This window comes from Mizuhopecten yessoensis, unplaced genomic scaffold (genome assembly GCF_002113885.1).
Source record: "Mizuhopecten yessoensis strain PY_sf001 unplaced genomic scaffold, ASM211388v2 scaffold3575, whole genome shotgun sequence".
Taxonomy (NCBI): Eukaryota; Metazoa; Mollusca; class Bivalvia; order Pectinida; family Pectinidae; genus Mizuhopecten; species Mizuhopecten yessoensis.
The window spans coordinates 40,607-57,675 of record NW_018405113.1 but is presented as its reverse complement, the minus strand read 5'-3'; the positions used below and the strand labels follow the sequence as shown (position 1 = coordinate 57,675).

The window sequence follows — 17,069 nt, the reverse complement described above, 5'->3', positions numbered from 1 at the left end:
AGGATTTGGGCCAGCACAGTATCTGGCTTTTTGAGTACGAGAAAGGTTTCATTGGTCTATAGTGCTGTATCTGTATATACTGAACATCTGAATTACCAAGATTATCAAAAGTCGTTGTATTAATTAATATTGCACAAAGACTTGTATAAATTTTCAAAGACACCCCATGATTGAAGTTTCCTGAAGACATGATTTAATGGTATATTTCCTCCTACAGACATTGTACATGAGAAGAAACCACTCCCTACCCCCTACTCCAGCTAACTGTAACTCTCACTGGTTCCTTCCTGGTAAGAGACAACTGACTTTCTGATTCCTACTTAAGTTTATTGAGGTAGACTACACTCTCACTACACTTACCCAAGTTTATTTAGGTTGATTACACCACCAGTTTCTGGATCTTTCACAGCGCCATCTTTGTCTTTGACTGTCTGACTGTAATGTATATCAAATATTCAATTATTAAGTATACAAACTTCAGTAATATTTTCCTGTTAACATTTTTTGATGGTATTGTAACAGGAGGGTAAAAAATATACAGCAAGACCGGGGTTCAAACCCGGGACCCTCCTGTCTTTAGACGGACGCTCTAACCAATTGAGCTACCTGGTGCCGACGATCGACCCAGTCCAGTTCCGCTACATTCCTCTCTCCTTTAACAAAGTCTTGGACCCCGAAGACACACAAGACCCCATAACACCTTTTGTGGGTATATTTAGTTGGGCGCCAAATGTAACAGGAGAGGAACAAGAGGCCCAATGGGCCTGCATCGCTCACCTGGTATAAATCTCACACTTGTAACATTAAAAGTGATCTAAATTAAAGCTACAAGCAAAATATCAGTATTTATGATTAAAATTCATTCAAAAGAACCTGTTAATCTTTTTAAAAACATTTCACCCCTGTGATTGAAAGTCGAACAAAGTCATTATGTTGAACAAATTTTATAGCCTTTCATCTCAGGATGCAACTTGCAAAGTATCAACATCCTGGGACTCATGGTTATTCAGAAGAGGTTGTTTAAAGATTTTAAACAAATTTGACCCCTGTGACCTTGAATATGGGTGAAGGTGATTCATTTGAATAAACTTCGTAGTCCTTGATCCCAGCATGCTACTGACTAAATATCAACATCCTGAGCCTTTTGGTTATTCAGAACAAGTTGTTTAAATATTTTGAACATATTTGCTCCTTGTGACCTTGAATATGATTCAAGGTCATACATTTAAACAAACTTGGTAGCCCTTGATCCTAGTATGCTACTGACTAAATATCATCACCCTGGGCATTTTGGTTATTCAGAAGAAGTTGTTTAAAGTTTTTTTTACATATTTGACCCCTGTGACCTTGCATATGGGTGAAGGTCATTCATTTGAACAAACTTTGTAGCCCTTCATCTCAGCATGCTATTGGCCAAATATCATCACCCTGGGCATTTTGGTTATTCAGACGAAGTTGTTTTAAAGGTTTTTCAAGACAATTGACCCCTGTGACCTTGAATACAATTGAAGGTCATAAATTTGAACAAACTTTGTAACCCTTCATCCCAGTTTGCTTCTGGCCAAATATCATCACCCTAGGCCTTTAGGTTATTAAGAAGAAGTCGTTTAAAGTAAAATATTGACGCCGGACGCCGCGCCACGTACCAGGTGAGCTAAAAATGCAAGGCCAGACCAGGGTTCGAACCCGGGACCCTTCGGTCTCTAGACGGACGCTCTAACCAATTGAGCTATCTGGTCGCTGACGATCGACCCAATCCAGTTCCACTACAGTATTGATTGATCGATTGATTGATAGGTTTTACGTCTGCTTCACTACTGATAATTTACAGTATAAGATAATATATAATATATATTGCTTGCAATGTTGACATCATACCTAATCAGACTGCAGGCGACCTTTGACTTCCAGTGGAACTCGAACACACATTCACCTTGATTGTCCCTGAAAAGAAAAAAAACGCAAAATATTCATTACTGTATGTACATAAACATAAAAGCAACCAATTATTACTAGAATTTTTAATGGACAAATATATATATAAACTTAATGGGGTGAGCTTATTATGTATCAGGTATGGGCTTATCATCGGTAAAATACTGTACAAGTTTTACATCCATAATTTTAGTTTAGCCATTTCACCCCTATGTAACTTTAGTAGACTCTTCCATGCATTGATCTGGATGAGTCCATTATGGTCTACAGTGGTGAAAGGGTTAGATAATATATCATTTATACTGTTTTTATTTATAATGGCAAATAATATTCATATTTATAACCACAAAAAATCAGAAACAATCCAATTGATTATATTAAACCCTCACCTACACTTCAAAGAACAAAACTTCACACTGTAACACCTGACTAAAACCAAATGGACCAGTACGTTTTGACATACAAGATTGTCTTATGCCCTACATGAACGTGTAAAACTACACAGCTTACAGATTATTTGGTTCAGGGTTTTCAACATGTTTCTAAACTGCACAGGTTTTTGTAATACAACAGTTTGTTTTAGATAGGTTTATATGGTTGATTATGATTTAATTCATTTTCAGGATTATACAAGGTTTGATCAAGACAGAGCTGTACTAATTGTATACAGGGCCTGGTTTAATCAGGTTTACAGATTATATAGATTCTGGTAATCTTTGTGTGGTTCTATGTATTGATATTATATGCATGATCTTTTAACAATTCCCATTATATTAACGGGAAGACAACAAGGAAATTTCTTAGGACCATTAATATCCTTCTTTCTTTCTCTTTTGGGCTTAGCACCAGAAAAGGACTTAACCCTTTCACCACCGTGGACCATAATGGACTCATCCATATCAATGCAGTGTAGAGTCTACTATAGTGACATAGGGGTGAAAGGGTTAATGCCATATACATGTATGTCCCTTTTATTTTCTCCAGGTTGGTAAATATATACAGAACAACCAATGATATGTCTATGATGAATACTCTATCACTTTCATAAATCACAAATCGCATGCTTCCCATCCGCGCTAACCAATGGTTACAACACAGTAGCCCTGTAGAGGAAATACGTGTATAAGATTAGGATCCTTTGAAACACCTCTGTAGGTATGGCAATCAGTGTAGACTATGGCCACTATGGTCTCTTTCCAATACCCAAAGTGTTAGTAAATATGTAATATATACTTGACTAACCTTTCAATGAAAACCGGGCCTCCGACAGTATTTCCACACACAAACTTGATCAAGGTTTGGGCATGAGAGTTGTCACTTCGTCGCTTTGTGTTAGAACAAGCTGTGTCACCCTGGAAGTACTGTAGAATCAGTGTCTTCTCATCAGCTAAAAACATAAACACAACATTAAATATGATATATATTTATAAACAACTACATTTATAGACACCATGCAAACATGTTTTATGGGCTTATATAACCAGTCTCAGTGTAGTATTCTCTGTGCCCAAGGTGGGGAGAACATTGAACACAGGTTATATCAGCCCAAATAACCAGCTTAAAACCTAAATAACCAACTATATCAGCCCATATAACCAACTTCAAACCTATACATTAATTCTATCAGAAAACCCCCCAGTTTAAAACTTATACAACAAACTTATAATTCTGCAATTTTCTTTATGTGTACATGTAGCAGTTGGATTAAAATGAGAAAAAACCCATGGGGCTTATATCACACAAATCTTTTTTAAATGAACCTATGCAGCTTCATTCTTCCTGAATACTAGAACAATGACAACTCAACCATAACCCCTCCTGCATGCATGTTTTTGTTTCCCAGTTACAGTGACCTTGACCTTAGAAACCTTTTTGTTTCCCAGTTACAGTAACCTTGACCTTAGAAACCTTTTAAACACCTAGGGTACATTCGTGTTACCGGTTGAAACGGTTGAACCAGTAAAGAAAACGACAGGTACAGATCTGGACATAGGCTGATCTCAGGAAAATTTGGCACGTGTAGATTGAGGGGTCCAGACGTGCCTGACCGAAACTAAAATGCTGACTATTGCCAATTTGTGTTATTTCTTTCTAAAACAATGTCAAGTCACATGTAGTTTTTAAGATACGTTATGTAATTCAATGGACGGATGAAAAAAGGTCATAATATTCTTGAAACACTGTTTTTTATTCTCCGAAACTGTGGATTTTTAGCTCTGCTTATAGAACGGTCCAAGTGTGTTCGTTTATCGTGGAAAATTTCTGCGCCACACGTACCGTTTCAACCGGGATACGCGAATGTAGCCCTATTACAGGGCTACATATCCCAGTGAATCACTGTGTCAGTTATTACTGATATACCTGATGTAATAATCCTGTAGTGGGGCCAGACACCTGGGCCAATCCTGGTAACATTATTGTCTTCATCTCTTCATGCCTATTAAGCCTATTAATTATTTATATTTTATCCTATAAGTACAGGAGACCAACACATGATCTCTGACTAGGGGGATTGGGTTATTACAGGCAAATAAACTTATCTTTTTTGGCATTTCTACGTTACTGCATATGGGTTGGCTTTTTATGACTATGAGGCATGGGCTTAATAACATATAGAAACGAACACACTCAGTGCGTGTGTACTAACAAGCCTTGTGTCCATCTGTCCTGTATGGTGAGTTTCTCTATACTGACAAGCACTTGTCTGTTTAAGTTCTACTTACTGTCCATGGTGAGTTTCTGTGTGCTGATTAGCCCTAATCTGTCCACCAGTCCACTGGGAGTCTGTCGCCAGGCTGCCACCATGTGTGGGCACTCCTCAGAGTCTGTGGGGCCATTGTTCACTGATTGACATATGTTGATCCAGTATCTGTTTTTTTAAGACAATTAAGATACTCTCATATATAATGAAAACACCCTCATTTTCTAAAATAACAACCAAGTGGACACCAATTTTTCCAGACAAGTAAATTTAAAAGTTTGTAAGCTTCAACTGTAATTGTACCAACACAAAGTAATAGGACCATTCTTATTTATTATAGCATAATACTCCAAAATATCTATAAGTAATTTCTATATTTTACATATTTTTTAACAATTGAGAGTCAACTACAACAACTATGGCCAATATTTATTCAAATACATTTATAGACTTGATGTACATGTATAATATTGTTTTTCGTTTTCTGAATTAAAATTCTTTGTGAAAATTCAATGACATGCAATGCGGAGAGTAAGTTTTTACACAAATGATGTGTTTTACATTTAGGAAATATGTTCATACCTAAATTTTGTAAAATATTTTGCAATAAGACTTTTGGTTCGGGATGACCTTGACCTCACCTGTTTCCCTTGGCGTCAGTGAGATTCCAGCCACCAGTTTCACTTGACAACATACTTAGATCATAGCTTTTGTAATTGTAGCCAAGTGAGCACGCATCAGCCACTTTGGGACACACCACACACGTCCGCCAGTAAAACAGGGCCTGACACTGACCGGCCTAGAAAACATACAACATTACCTCTATAAATATATATAGAGCTTACTTCTTATGTATAGAATGACACTGACCGGCCTATAAAACATACAACATTACCTCTATAAATATATATAGAGCTTACTTCTTATGTATAGAATGACACTGACCGGCCTATAAAACATACAACATTACCTCTATAAATATATATAGAGCTTACTTCTTATGTATAGAATGACACTGACCGGCCTATAAAACATACAACATTACCTCTATAAATATATATAGAGCTTACTTCTTATGTATAGAATGACACTGACCGGCCTATAAAACATACAACATTACCTCTATAAATATATATAGAGCTTACTTCTTATGTATAGAATGACACTGACCGGCCTATAAAACATACAACATTACCTCTATAAATATATATAGAGCTTACTTCTTATGTATAGAATGACACTGACCGGCCTATAAAACATACAACATTACCTCTATAAATATATATAGAGCTTACTTCTTATGTATAGAATGACACTGACCGGCCTATAAAACATACAACATTACCTCTATAAATATATATAGAGCTTACTTCTTATGTATAGAATGACACTGACCGGCCTATAAAACATACAACATTACCTCTATAAATATATATAGAGCTTACTTCTTATGTATAGAATGACACTGACCGGCCTATAAAACATACAACATTACCTCTATAAATATATATAGAGCTTACTTCTTATGTATAGAATGACACTGACCGGCCTATAAAACATACAACATTACCTCTATAAATATATATAGAGCTTACTTCTTATGTATAGAATGACACTGACCGGCCTATAAAACATACAACATTACCTCTATAAATATATATAGAGCTTACTTCTTATGTATAGAATGACACTGACCGGCCTATAAAACATACAACATTACCTCTATAAATATATATAGAGCTTACTTCTTATGTATAGAATGACACTGACCGGCCTATAAAACATACAACATTACCTCTATAAATATATATAGAGCTTACTTCTTATGTATAGAATGACACTGACCGGCCTATAAAACATACAACATTACCTCTATAAATATATATAGAGCTTACTTCTTATGTATAGAATGACACTGACCGGCCTATAAAACATACAACATTACCTCTATAAATATATATAGAGCTTACTTCTTATGTATAGAATGACACTGACCGGCCTATAAAACATACAACATTACCTCTATAAATATATATAGAGCTTACTTCTTATGTATAGAATGACACTGACCGGCCTATAAAACATACAACATTACCTCTATAAATATATATAGAGCTTACTTCTTATGTATAGAATGACACTGACCGGCCTATAAAACATACAACATTACCGCTATAAATATATATAGAGCTTACTTCTCATGTATAGAATGACACTGACCGGCCTATAAAACATACAACATTACCTCTATAAATATATATAGAGCTTACTTCTTATGTATAAAATGACACTGTATAATGCAGAAGGGAAAATCTCAACCTATAGGATATTTACTGTTTCACCACAGAGGCTCTGCCAAGGTCTCAACAGTTAAAATCTTAACTCAAAGGTGGAGATTTTCCTACCTGAATTATACAGTAATTATTGATTATTTTTCTCCAACACAAAACTTGCAAATAACCCTTTGTCAAAGAAAGCCGCCATGTCAGAAATGAGCTGTCATTTCTACACATGTGCAGAAAGCAAGGCTGTGAGATATATGGAACAGACTAAAGTAAAGAGACAGCGTAAAGTGGGGAAGTTTTACCCCCTTATCAGTGAAAACCAGAATCACCCAGTGCTCATTTTGCCCTTTATATGTAATTTCAATATACTGTATACTGTGTTTTAATATTACATCAACTGTTATGGTAAATTAACCCACATTTTGGAGGGCGAAAAAGGTCAAAGCTACAGTGAAAATTTCCCTGTATACATTTCTTACATGTACATGTATCAAGGACATTTCTGGTAACATGAATATAGAAAGTATGTAGAAAGGCGTACTTGGTTAGATAACGAGATGAGGTACTTACATAGGTATACTTGGGTTGGCCGACTTTGCCAGATGTATCACAGTCAAAAGTGATCACACTCTCCCGCTTTCTATTCTCTGGAAGATAAACAAATATCAGTAGCGACAGTTAATCAAGGAGCATGGACATCTAGCATAATGTATAATATAATTCTTACTTTCGCTTTCCCATTGAATTACAAGGAATCATTGGTCAATGCCAGTATTTATTACTTTTTACGATATTTCATATTTTCAATCCGAAGTAAGTGAAAGCATTAAAGGATTCCCCGTATCACAGCCAAAACTGTAACAACAAAATTGGGAACTTTTTTCAGGCATGACTTAAGCTTTACCAAATCATTTATGAAAAGAAAACCATACTTTGCGAGACTTGTGTAAAGCTTCAGCGGTGCTAGACCGAGATATGAATCTTACCATCACTCTAACTGATTCAGCTACCAGTGAGTGTGAGTGAGGCATCGCGGTCCAACTGTACATGTACTACAGCTACATCCAAACATAAGTTAAAGGGAGGTTACTGTATATAGGAAAACTCCAGTGCAGTGGCACAGGGATCCTTTATTTTGTTTAAAAAACATATCTGCAATTTACCAATTTTCACATTTTGCTATTAATTACAAAGAAACTAACCACCACAAGTATCGCCCTGTGTGTATGTTAGCTGGATGACTTTGCCTGTCTTTGACACAGTTCTGTGGGCGACACTGCCGTAGGAGACCCCTCTCGTATTATTGGTCCGACAAACACCAGCTGTCTCACATCCAGGTAATGCTGTCTCCACTTTATCACAAACGTTGATTGAATATGAGAAACCATTTTTTTTCATCTGTTTCAATAAAAAATAAACAAAAAGTGATGTTTAACTATTTGAATTATCACAGCAACATGCCTTCAGCATGTATAGTCAAATGGAAGTAAGACCATTATATATAAACAAGCACACAGGTAATTATTTGTAGCAAGTTTGTATCTTACCAGATTTGACTGCTATATATTACTGTACACAAGCACACAGTGGTATGGATTTGTAGTGGTTGTATATCATAGAACTTCAACAGCTATATATTACTTTACACAAGCACAGTGGTAGTAGTTTGTATGTTACCAAACTATGACAACTATGTATAATTATTGTAACACACTGGTAATTATTTCTAGTAGATTTGTATCTTACCAGATTTGACTGCTATATATGACTGTACATAAGCACACAGTGGTATTTATTTGAAGTGGATCTGTACATTACCTAGGTTAAGGCAAACATTAGGCCTAGGAAAAAATTAAATTCATGAACATAAATACATATAGGATAGACGGCTCCTTCTCTCCCCTGTCTCCCCTTTCTATTCTTTCACTACATACTTTATCCCTTCTACTCATTTTCCTTGCTTTTCTACATCTGCTGGATCACCAAACTACTCGGTAGTGAAGTGGACGTAAAACCAATCAATCAATCAAGTAAATTACCAAACGTCGACTACGTTAATTACTCACTGGTTCTCTTTTCTGTAAAGTTTTGAAGTATGTAAGGTTGTAGGTGTTGCCAGTTTGAGCGTCTTTGTAAGAACAATCCTGATTGGCCACTGGCTGTAGATTGGTGTCGTCTTGACTACAGACAACAGAGGTGTCCCATACAAACACATACTGGCAGTCCGACACTTCCTGTAGTACCGGGCCAGACTTGATGAATGAAAAAAAGTAATAAAAGTTATAACAGTCACCGTCAGCATATCACATTGAATCCTGACATAAACGACACCAGACATACGTTATCTAAATTTGGCAAGTATATCCTTTTAAAAGAGTTCTGCAGTACTGCACTAAGGACACTTGTAAAATACCTACTATGAATGGTATTATGGTCNTCTCCATGCAGAGGCCATTTGGCTGCCCCCCCCCCCCCCTTACCTTGATGTAAAAGAATAGTAAACTAGATGTCTACATTACAGGGCTAGCTTTGTTGATAAGTTACAGATTAAACACACCAATTTTATAATTGTGTTTTCTGTTTTTCAGATTGTCGCATTCCAAACTTATATATATTCATCAACAGCAGGGTTCTCCTGGCCCCTGGCATATGTCATGACAAATCTGAAGGCGATTTGATTGAAGGGATTTATCGCTAGGCTGATACCTGCCTTCTGAGGATTACAGAGAAGCAATACACGACTTCAATGCCAGTCCATGTTACAGTTAAACACTGCCATTCTTTAGATGTACATTAAAGGATCAAACTAATCTATTTGTATCATTCACATGGTGGCACATACAGAGACTTTAATTTTGTCATGACATATTCCTTGAGTGCAGAGAACATCCGTGAGCATAACCCTTGATTGTTGCCAAAACCTAGATCTCTTGAAAATGAAGTAGAAACCATGCAAGTGTATTAATGTATTGATGAGTGTCAACATATAAATTTATGTTCGTCAATAATGACTTGAAGCCTAGTTTAAATTTCAGCACATATCAAGCCACCTAAAGCTGTAGAACCAGCTAAACTCGTGGAAGAATACTCCTGTACAGCCAGGTAATCAGTGATAACTAAATTGTTGAAAGTAATCTATGTACAGTTAATGTAATATTATAGTACATGTGTACATTAAAATCAGATTCAAAACCTGTCAATTTTATAGTTAAACACTGCCATTCTAATGATGTACATTAAGCTAATCTATTTGTATCATTCACATGGTGGCACATACAGAGACATTAATTTTGTCATGACATATTCCTGGAGTGCAGAGAACATCCGTGAGCATAACCCTTGGAATTTCAAGGATAATTATGATAGCTGCTAATTGTTCAAAAAGAAAGAAATGACATTATAAGGTATGCCGAGAACAAGATTTCCTTCTGTCTTGTGAGGCAAGTCAGATCAGTTATAACTTAGATATTGCCGTGTTGGTACTCACTCTGGACACTCCTGGGTTGCATACGAACACAATTTTAGTCGACATATTTTTGGCTTGGTTTGTCGAGCACACATCTCCTCCTTCATAAATTAAGGTTACTTTTCCAGTTCCTTTCTCCAGCACTGGAGGACCAGTTACTTTCCCCAAACTCTGAAAACAGAATTATTTTACTGTCACTGAATATTGTTGTGATTGATTCTCGTTTATGAAATAAAATTCAACAAATGAATTCTCGCTAATTGATAAAAAAATAATAATATAATCTTATGAAATAATATGCCTACACAGGGTACTCTCATTCACTGCTTATAATCTAAGTAAAAGGATTTTGTAAAGTTATAAAAGTCAAAACAATATTGCTAATGGTAGTATTGCATATAAGGATGTGTAAAATTGTGTGTTGCTGTTTTCAAGTTGTTTCTTAAATCAATTAATTCATTTAATGAACTTCAAATAAGAGGAATACTATGATTGGAGTTCAGTCTGGGTTACACTGTCAAAATGGATTCACTAGTTTGAGAGGAATGGTCACAATATCTCCTCCTAAAATGTGAAAATAAAAACCCTAATTTCTTATTTCTGTTATTATCTATTGAAAATATTAGGAGAGACTTTCCACAGGATTCAATTATTTTTTAAATTTTAACAACATTGGCAACTTTTGGAAGGTTCCCAACAATTGCACTCCTTTAATCACCTAGACAACTGACATTGAATAGTATGACGACAGACAAGACATAATGCAGCAACTTGCTGTGGGCACACGGTGAGTTACTGGGGGATCCTATTCATCAAAATTTTGTTATTCTGGCATTTATCTCTGGAATTTGATTTCAAGGGTGAAATTAACAAAATATTTTTACTTCCTGTTTAACTGAAAAATTATCATAACATTTAAAACATCTTTTAAACAGTTAAATACTGCTGAAAATCAACAGGAACCCATCATTAATTGATCATAACAACATTGGTGTTGACCTGTTAGTATTACCTGTGGGCTACCACCAGGCTGTAGCATACAAGCACTGGCCTGTGGGGGACAAAGTGTTCCGTAGATCGGGTTCAGAGGTCGGCAGATGTTAATGTAGTACGAGACATCTTTCCCATTCATAGTGGACAGAGATGAGTACTCTCCAGTTGGCTTGACCAGAGGTGAAAGGTCAATAGTTCTGTTTCCAGCATCAACAGAACATTTCACCTGGTAAAAAAACAGAGAAAGTTTTTTTTGATGAAATCTGTCCAAAATTTCTTTTGTGAAATAACTTGAAACATGTGATTCTCAAATAACATCCATACACAGTGAAATCTTTTAGTCTGATCAGAAAACCCAAACATAAATATGATTATAAAAACAGAGATTGATTGTTGCCAAATTCTAGTACACCCGAAAATGAATTAGAAACCCTGCAAGTGTATTAATGTATTGGAGAGTGTCAAAATATACATTTATGTTCGTAAACAATGACTTGAAGCCTAGTTTAAATTTCAGCACATATCAAGCCACCTAAAGCTGTAGAACCAGCTAAACTCGTGGAAGAATACTCCTGTACAGCCAGGTAATCAGTGATAACTTAATTGTTGAAAGTAATCTATGTACAGTTAATGTAACATTATAGTAAATGTGTACATTAAAATCAAATTTTGATTAACATTATATAATGTTGACATGTCTATATGATATAATAAGTTCAATCAAGCTCAGAGCAGTCAAATACCTCTCCTAAATCAAACTGTCACATGACAAGTATAAACAAACTCACACTTGAATAAGCACTCCTCGTTCAAACTTAGAACAGAGAATTGTTTTGAGTAGGGTATATTGGAGCACTAAACAATTTGATTGGCTGATTTATAAAGTTTAAGTGTGCTGATTGGTTACCTCTTTTTCACATGCGAGGCTGGTATGCCAAGATAAATAGTAAGTGCAGTCATCTGATTCATCTATAAACACCGGGTTACCCTCACCGGCTGTCTGGGAGCAGACAAAGTTGATGATGGTTGTGCGTTTGTACATTTTATTATGGCAGTCTTTACCACCATGATAGTTCAGCACGAGGACGCCATTGTCAAACTGTAGCTTGGAGTTGTATAGCCCACTACTGAAGTTCCTCTTGTCTCCGGCCACTTCTTCCTGGCAGGCTCCCACTTTAACAGAAAGGTGGCATTACATAACCATTCTAAATGACACCGGACCACTCAAAACTGACCCCACAAACATGTCCCAAACTCAAAAACCCACAAACATGTTCCAAACTCAAAGATAGTGACCTATCTCACTACAAAACCGTGTGATAACACTGACCATAGCAAAAACTTGACACGTAATAAAATAGACAACTCAAATCAAACAGTGACCTTTCTCAGTACAAAACCGTGTGATAACACTGACCATAGCAAAAACTTGACACGTAATGAAATAGACAACTCAAATCAAACAGTGACCTATCACAGTACAAAACCATGTTATCCTGATAACACTGACCATAGCAAAAACTAAGTGACGTTATCACAAATAAATTATATATCGGCAAAACACAAAACTGACAACATCATAAATATCATAAAACTGCCCACTTTAACATGACTCTATTCATTCTTATATAGGCACTGGTCATGTTAATAAAAGCTACTGACCTCACACAAAAACCCAATGATAGGAAAATCTACTGCCGGCAGGGACATTTTAACATTAAAAATGGTTCAAGCAATCAACAGTTTATCTAACAAAACATTTTTTAGCTCTATCTTATTTCTTTATTACATAAAGTAAAAATATATTAAGATGTTATAACTCACCTGAGACTCCAGCACATCCGGAGCCAGTAACTTTGCCACACACATTGAGTTTGAAGATGTGGCCTCGATGGTCGTCAATTTTATAAGGTGTCCCTTTATTTAGGGAACTGAGGTCAAATACATGTCCTGTGGAACAAAATGACACTGCTTAACGGCAAAGAATCTTACAGAGGAAACAATATATTCTCAGTAGTGACCTTGTTTGTATTTAATATAATTTCTGGAGGAAAAATCTATAAGTTCTTGAGTGTCACTTGAGTCAAACCCTCTTATTCTTCTATTGCTTCATCTAAACTTGAAACTGAAAATCTATGCAGTGAAAAGAAAGTACCGTTCTGATTGAACAATATCAAAAGTGATATCTTGACATGTAAAGATATAACCTTTCATATATCTTCACAGGTACATGTTTTTATTAAACAACTAATTTCTGATATTTCACTGGCGAAAATGTAACACATATATTTCTATGGGAATTTGCTTTGTTCCCAATTTTCAGTTTCATGCTAACAATCGTTTATACATAGTGTAAGACAGAAAAATATGTGAATGCAATTGATTTTTTCGGGAAAAGGTATGGAAATGTCAATTCAGGAAAGTATGTATGTGAAAAAAATAGGTACATTAACTCATTCACCCCTGAAGACACATTTGAACTCTTCCAATTCAAAGGTTGGAATAATTGATTATGAAAGTTCAGGGGTGAATGAGTTAACGCATAATAAGACTGTATAAAGACTGATTTGCTCTCTATGAGCCATATATACACGGATTTGATTGTATTCCAAATACAAAGTTGTATGAAGTACATCATTATTGTTCTGTGTCTGCTGTGTTGAGAAGGATCTGTTACAAGAAAGGTGATTTAATTCCACACTTACTTTTCCTGTTGTACAAAAGCAAACAAAATCTATGTTTTACCTGTGACTGGATTCCTGGCGGTACAGTTGCCCGTCTGCTCGCTGTCTTGGTCAGTGTTTAAGGGACATGCAGCCTGTGTACTCCAGGTAAATTCATGCTCGCAATTGTTCACCGTAAAATGGCCAACCGGATGGGAAAACTGTTTGAATTAATATGTTAAACACAATTACGAAATCAAGGGTTTTCAACATTATAGCCATAGCAAACCAAACAAAAATCAGACATGAAGTTATGATTTGCAGAATTTTCCGATGATAATATTTCAATAGCAAAGCTTTCACAAATTTGTCTCAAATCAAATACATTTCACAGAATACAAACTTTCATGCTCCTTTGTGCGGAAATTTGACAATAAATTTATTTATTTCAATATTTTAACACAAGAGCTTACTTAATAATTGAATATTAGTTACGTTAAATATCCTCGAGAATACATTACTTTGAATGTGTTATAACATTGAAGCCTTCAACAAATACATGTCAATTAAATCCAATACTGCATTTTATTCATCTGAACATATAAAGGTGGTACACATGGGCTACATTCGTGTATCCCGGTTGAAACGGTACGTGGGCGCAGAAATTTTCCACAATAAACGAACACACTTGGACTGTTCTATAAGCAGAGCTAAAAATCCACAGTTTCGGAGAATAAAAAACAATGTATCAAGAATATTATGCCCTTCTCTCATGCGTCCACTAAATTACATAACGTATCTTAAAAATTACATGTGACTTGACATTGTTTTAGAAAGAAATAACACAAACTGGCAATAGTCAGCATTTTAGTTTCGGTCAGGTTCGTCTGGACCCCTCAATCTACCCATGCCAAATTTTCCTGAGGTCAGCCTCGGTCCAGATCTGTGCCAGTCGTTTCCTTTACAGGTTCAACCGGTTCAACCGTTTCAACCGGATACGCGAATGTACCCATGCCGCCATCCTGAAAATCCCACTCAGTAATAGGCTTATTATAGTCTGCATCATGTAGGTGCTTTACACCTATCTAAAGTCAGCGTCAGTGTTTGTAACCATAACTCTACAGTAAGGAAATTAAACTTTGCCGAAAATTAGTTCATGTATAGCATTATAGGAATTAACACATAATGTGATAGTATCCTAACACAATAAGCAGTACCAGGGTTGTTTTGTCGCAGTACATGATGATACGTGTTGAGGTTCTGCCGCCCGAGGAACACTGTTCACCATTGGTGTAATGGAGTTCTAGCTGTCCGTTATCTACGATCACCTGGTGCTTGTTTACCTCGCCCAGGTTGTGGAACCTGCAATTACAGGGTGGACAGTAATGAACCACAAGTGTTATCTGTCTTAGATATTAATACAACACTTATCATAATAAGTATGGAAGAAATACGGAGCAGACGACACCATTATTACCTTAGAGTATCGTTTTGTTGGGTCAGGTCAACCATACATACAGCGGCATTGTACGGACATGTCTGATCTGTAATTAGAAAATTTAGGAATCTGTAAATATTTTTAAGGACAATCTTTACAAAATCTTTTATAGAGTGTTATGGATGCTTGGCTAGCAGAAAAAAAACTCTGGCTAGCTATCTGATGGAAAAACAATTTACAATGTGATTTGAAACAAAATTCTCAAATAAGATAAAGATTTATAAGAAATCATATTATTACCTCCTGCTTTTCAGATACTCATATAATAGAAACTACAGTTGAATCTGTATTAATAGACCACCCAAGGGAAGGCTCATTGGGTGGTCAGGTGGTGGTCAGGGTGGTCAGGTGGTCAGGTGGTCAGGTGGTGCAGTGGATAGCGCACTTGCTTTTCACCAAGGCGGCTGGGGTTCGATTCCCGATCGGACGTGAAAAGGTAGGGGTCACCTGCCTGACCACGTGGGTTTTCTCCGGGTACTCCGGTTTTCTCCCACACTAAGACCCCCCATGCGCTAACATCCGGGCCAACAAGAGTGATAAGTATAAGTTGAAATAACCTGTTTCATAATTGTTGTTAAATAAAGTTTATATCTATAAGGCTCAAAACAAAAATGGTCTCTTAATAAAGTATAACTATAATTGCTTTGTGTGAATGAGAAAATAGAGATTTCTTATTGGAGGGAATTGCTCTATCTTTTCAGTTACCTTTAGCAGACAGGGTGGCCATTTTTAACATGTGTTAAGGAGCATGAAAACAGAGAAGTTACAACATTGCATGTTGTAACTTCTCTGTTTTCATGGGGGGGGGGGGTAAAAATTGATGCAGGATCTGGATTGACATATGAAGATTCTTAATTTTGGTTTGAAAAATGTGTTCTATTTGTGCTTACAAGAAAGAATTATGCTAAGAGAATAATCTAAGTTGCAAAGAGGCATAACTCATGAAAAATTGATGTTAAGGGACAGACAGCATGATAGCATTGAACTCTAGCTTTGTGGTCTTATAAAAAGTAACCTTGATCTATAAGGGCTGTACCTTTCTTGTGGACGAGTGATCGGCATACGTTGATGATGAACTTTTTATTATGAATATAATCAAGGTAGTCATAGTTATCACTGGTCAAGGCGAGCGTGCTCAGATCATACTGGTTATGGTTTGGGGCAGTGATGCTACAGTCTTCTTCTTTAAACGGAGGGCAAGCAAGACTGGTTTTCCACTCAAACATGTAAGTACAGTCGGATTCCTCCTTAATAAAGACCGGTCCTGCTGATCCATTCGTAGAGTGGTCACATAGAAACGTAATGATGGTGCTGCGATTGTATTTTCCATGGCAGGGTGATTTTCCATTGAGATATTTCAGAGTGATCACCCCTGTCTGGTAGCGCAGAGCCGAGGAAGGCATTCCTACAAATGGAAAATATGTCAGCTTGCATGTTAACAACTTACTCAACAACCTTCACCTTTAAAAATTCTGGTCCATTTTAAACAGCAAGATAATGACTGAACATTCAACAAACTTCTGTTTCA

The 17,069-nt window shown here is 36.3% G+C and overlaps 1 protein-coding gene across 4 annotated transcripts in view; it reads right to left on the bottom strand.

Moving 5' to 3' along the window:
• Window positions 1–17,069, bottom strand: part of LOC110447696 (cation-independent mannose-6-phosphate receptor-like) — a 47,466-nt gene that overhangs the window by 8,357 nt on the left and 22,040 nt on the right. For all 4 annotated transcript variants that reach the window (XR_002462625.1, XR_002462626.1, XR_002462627.1 and 1 more), the window contains exons 21-36: window positions 16,578–16,946; window positions 15,521–15,587; window positions 15,261–15,405; window positions 14,126–14,264; window positions 13,205–13,330; window positions 12,288–12,553; window positions 11,400–11,606; window positions 10,409–10,558; window positions 8,988–9,173; window positions 8,124–8,319; window positions 7,492–7,568; window positions 5,278–5,435; window positions 4,659–4,804; window positions 3,178–3,322; window positions 1,879–1,944; window positions 361–435 (exon numbers count right to left, since the gene is read on the bottom strand). Coding sequence is in view for 1 of the 4 variants with exons in the window: in XM_021493543.1 (XP_021349218.1) it covers window positions 361–435; window positions 1,879–1,944; window positions 3,178–3,322; window positions 4,659–4,804; window positions 5,278–5,435; window positions 7,492–7,568; window positions 8,124–8,319; window positions 8,988–9,173; window positions 10,409–10,558; window positions 11,400–11,606; window positions 12,288–12,553; window positions 13,205–13,330; window positions 14,126–14,264; window positions 15,261–15,405; window positions 15,521–15,587; window positions 16,578–16,946 (2,518 nt within the window). In the remaining 3 variants the exon portion in view is untranslated. The remainder of the gene's footprint in view (window positions 1–360; window positions 436–1,878; window positions 1,945–3,177; window positions 3,323–4,658; window positions 4,805–5,277; window positions 5,436–7,491; window positions 7,569–8,123; window positions 8,320–8,987; window positions 9,174–10,408; window positions 10,559–11,399; window positions 11,607–12,287; window positions 12,554–13,204; window positions 13,331–14,125; window positions 14,265–15,260; window positions 15,406–15,520; window positions 15,588–16,577; window positions 16,947–17,069) is intronic.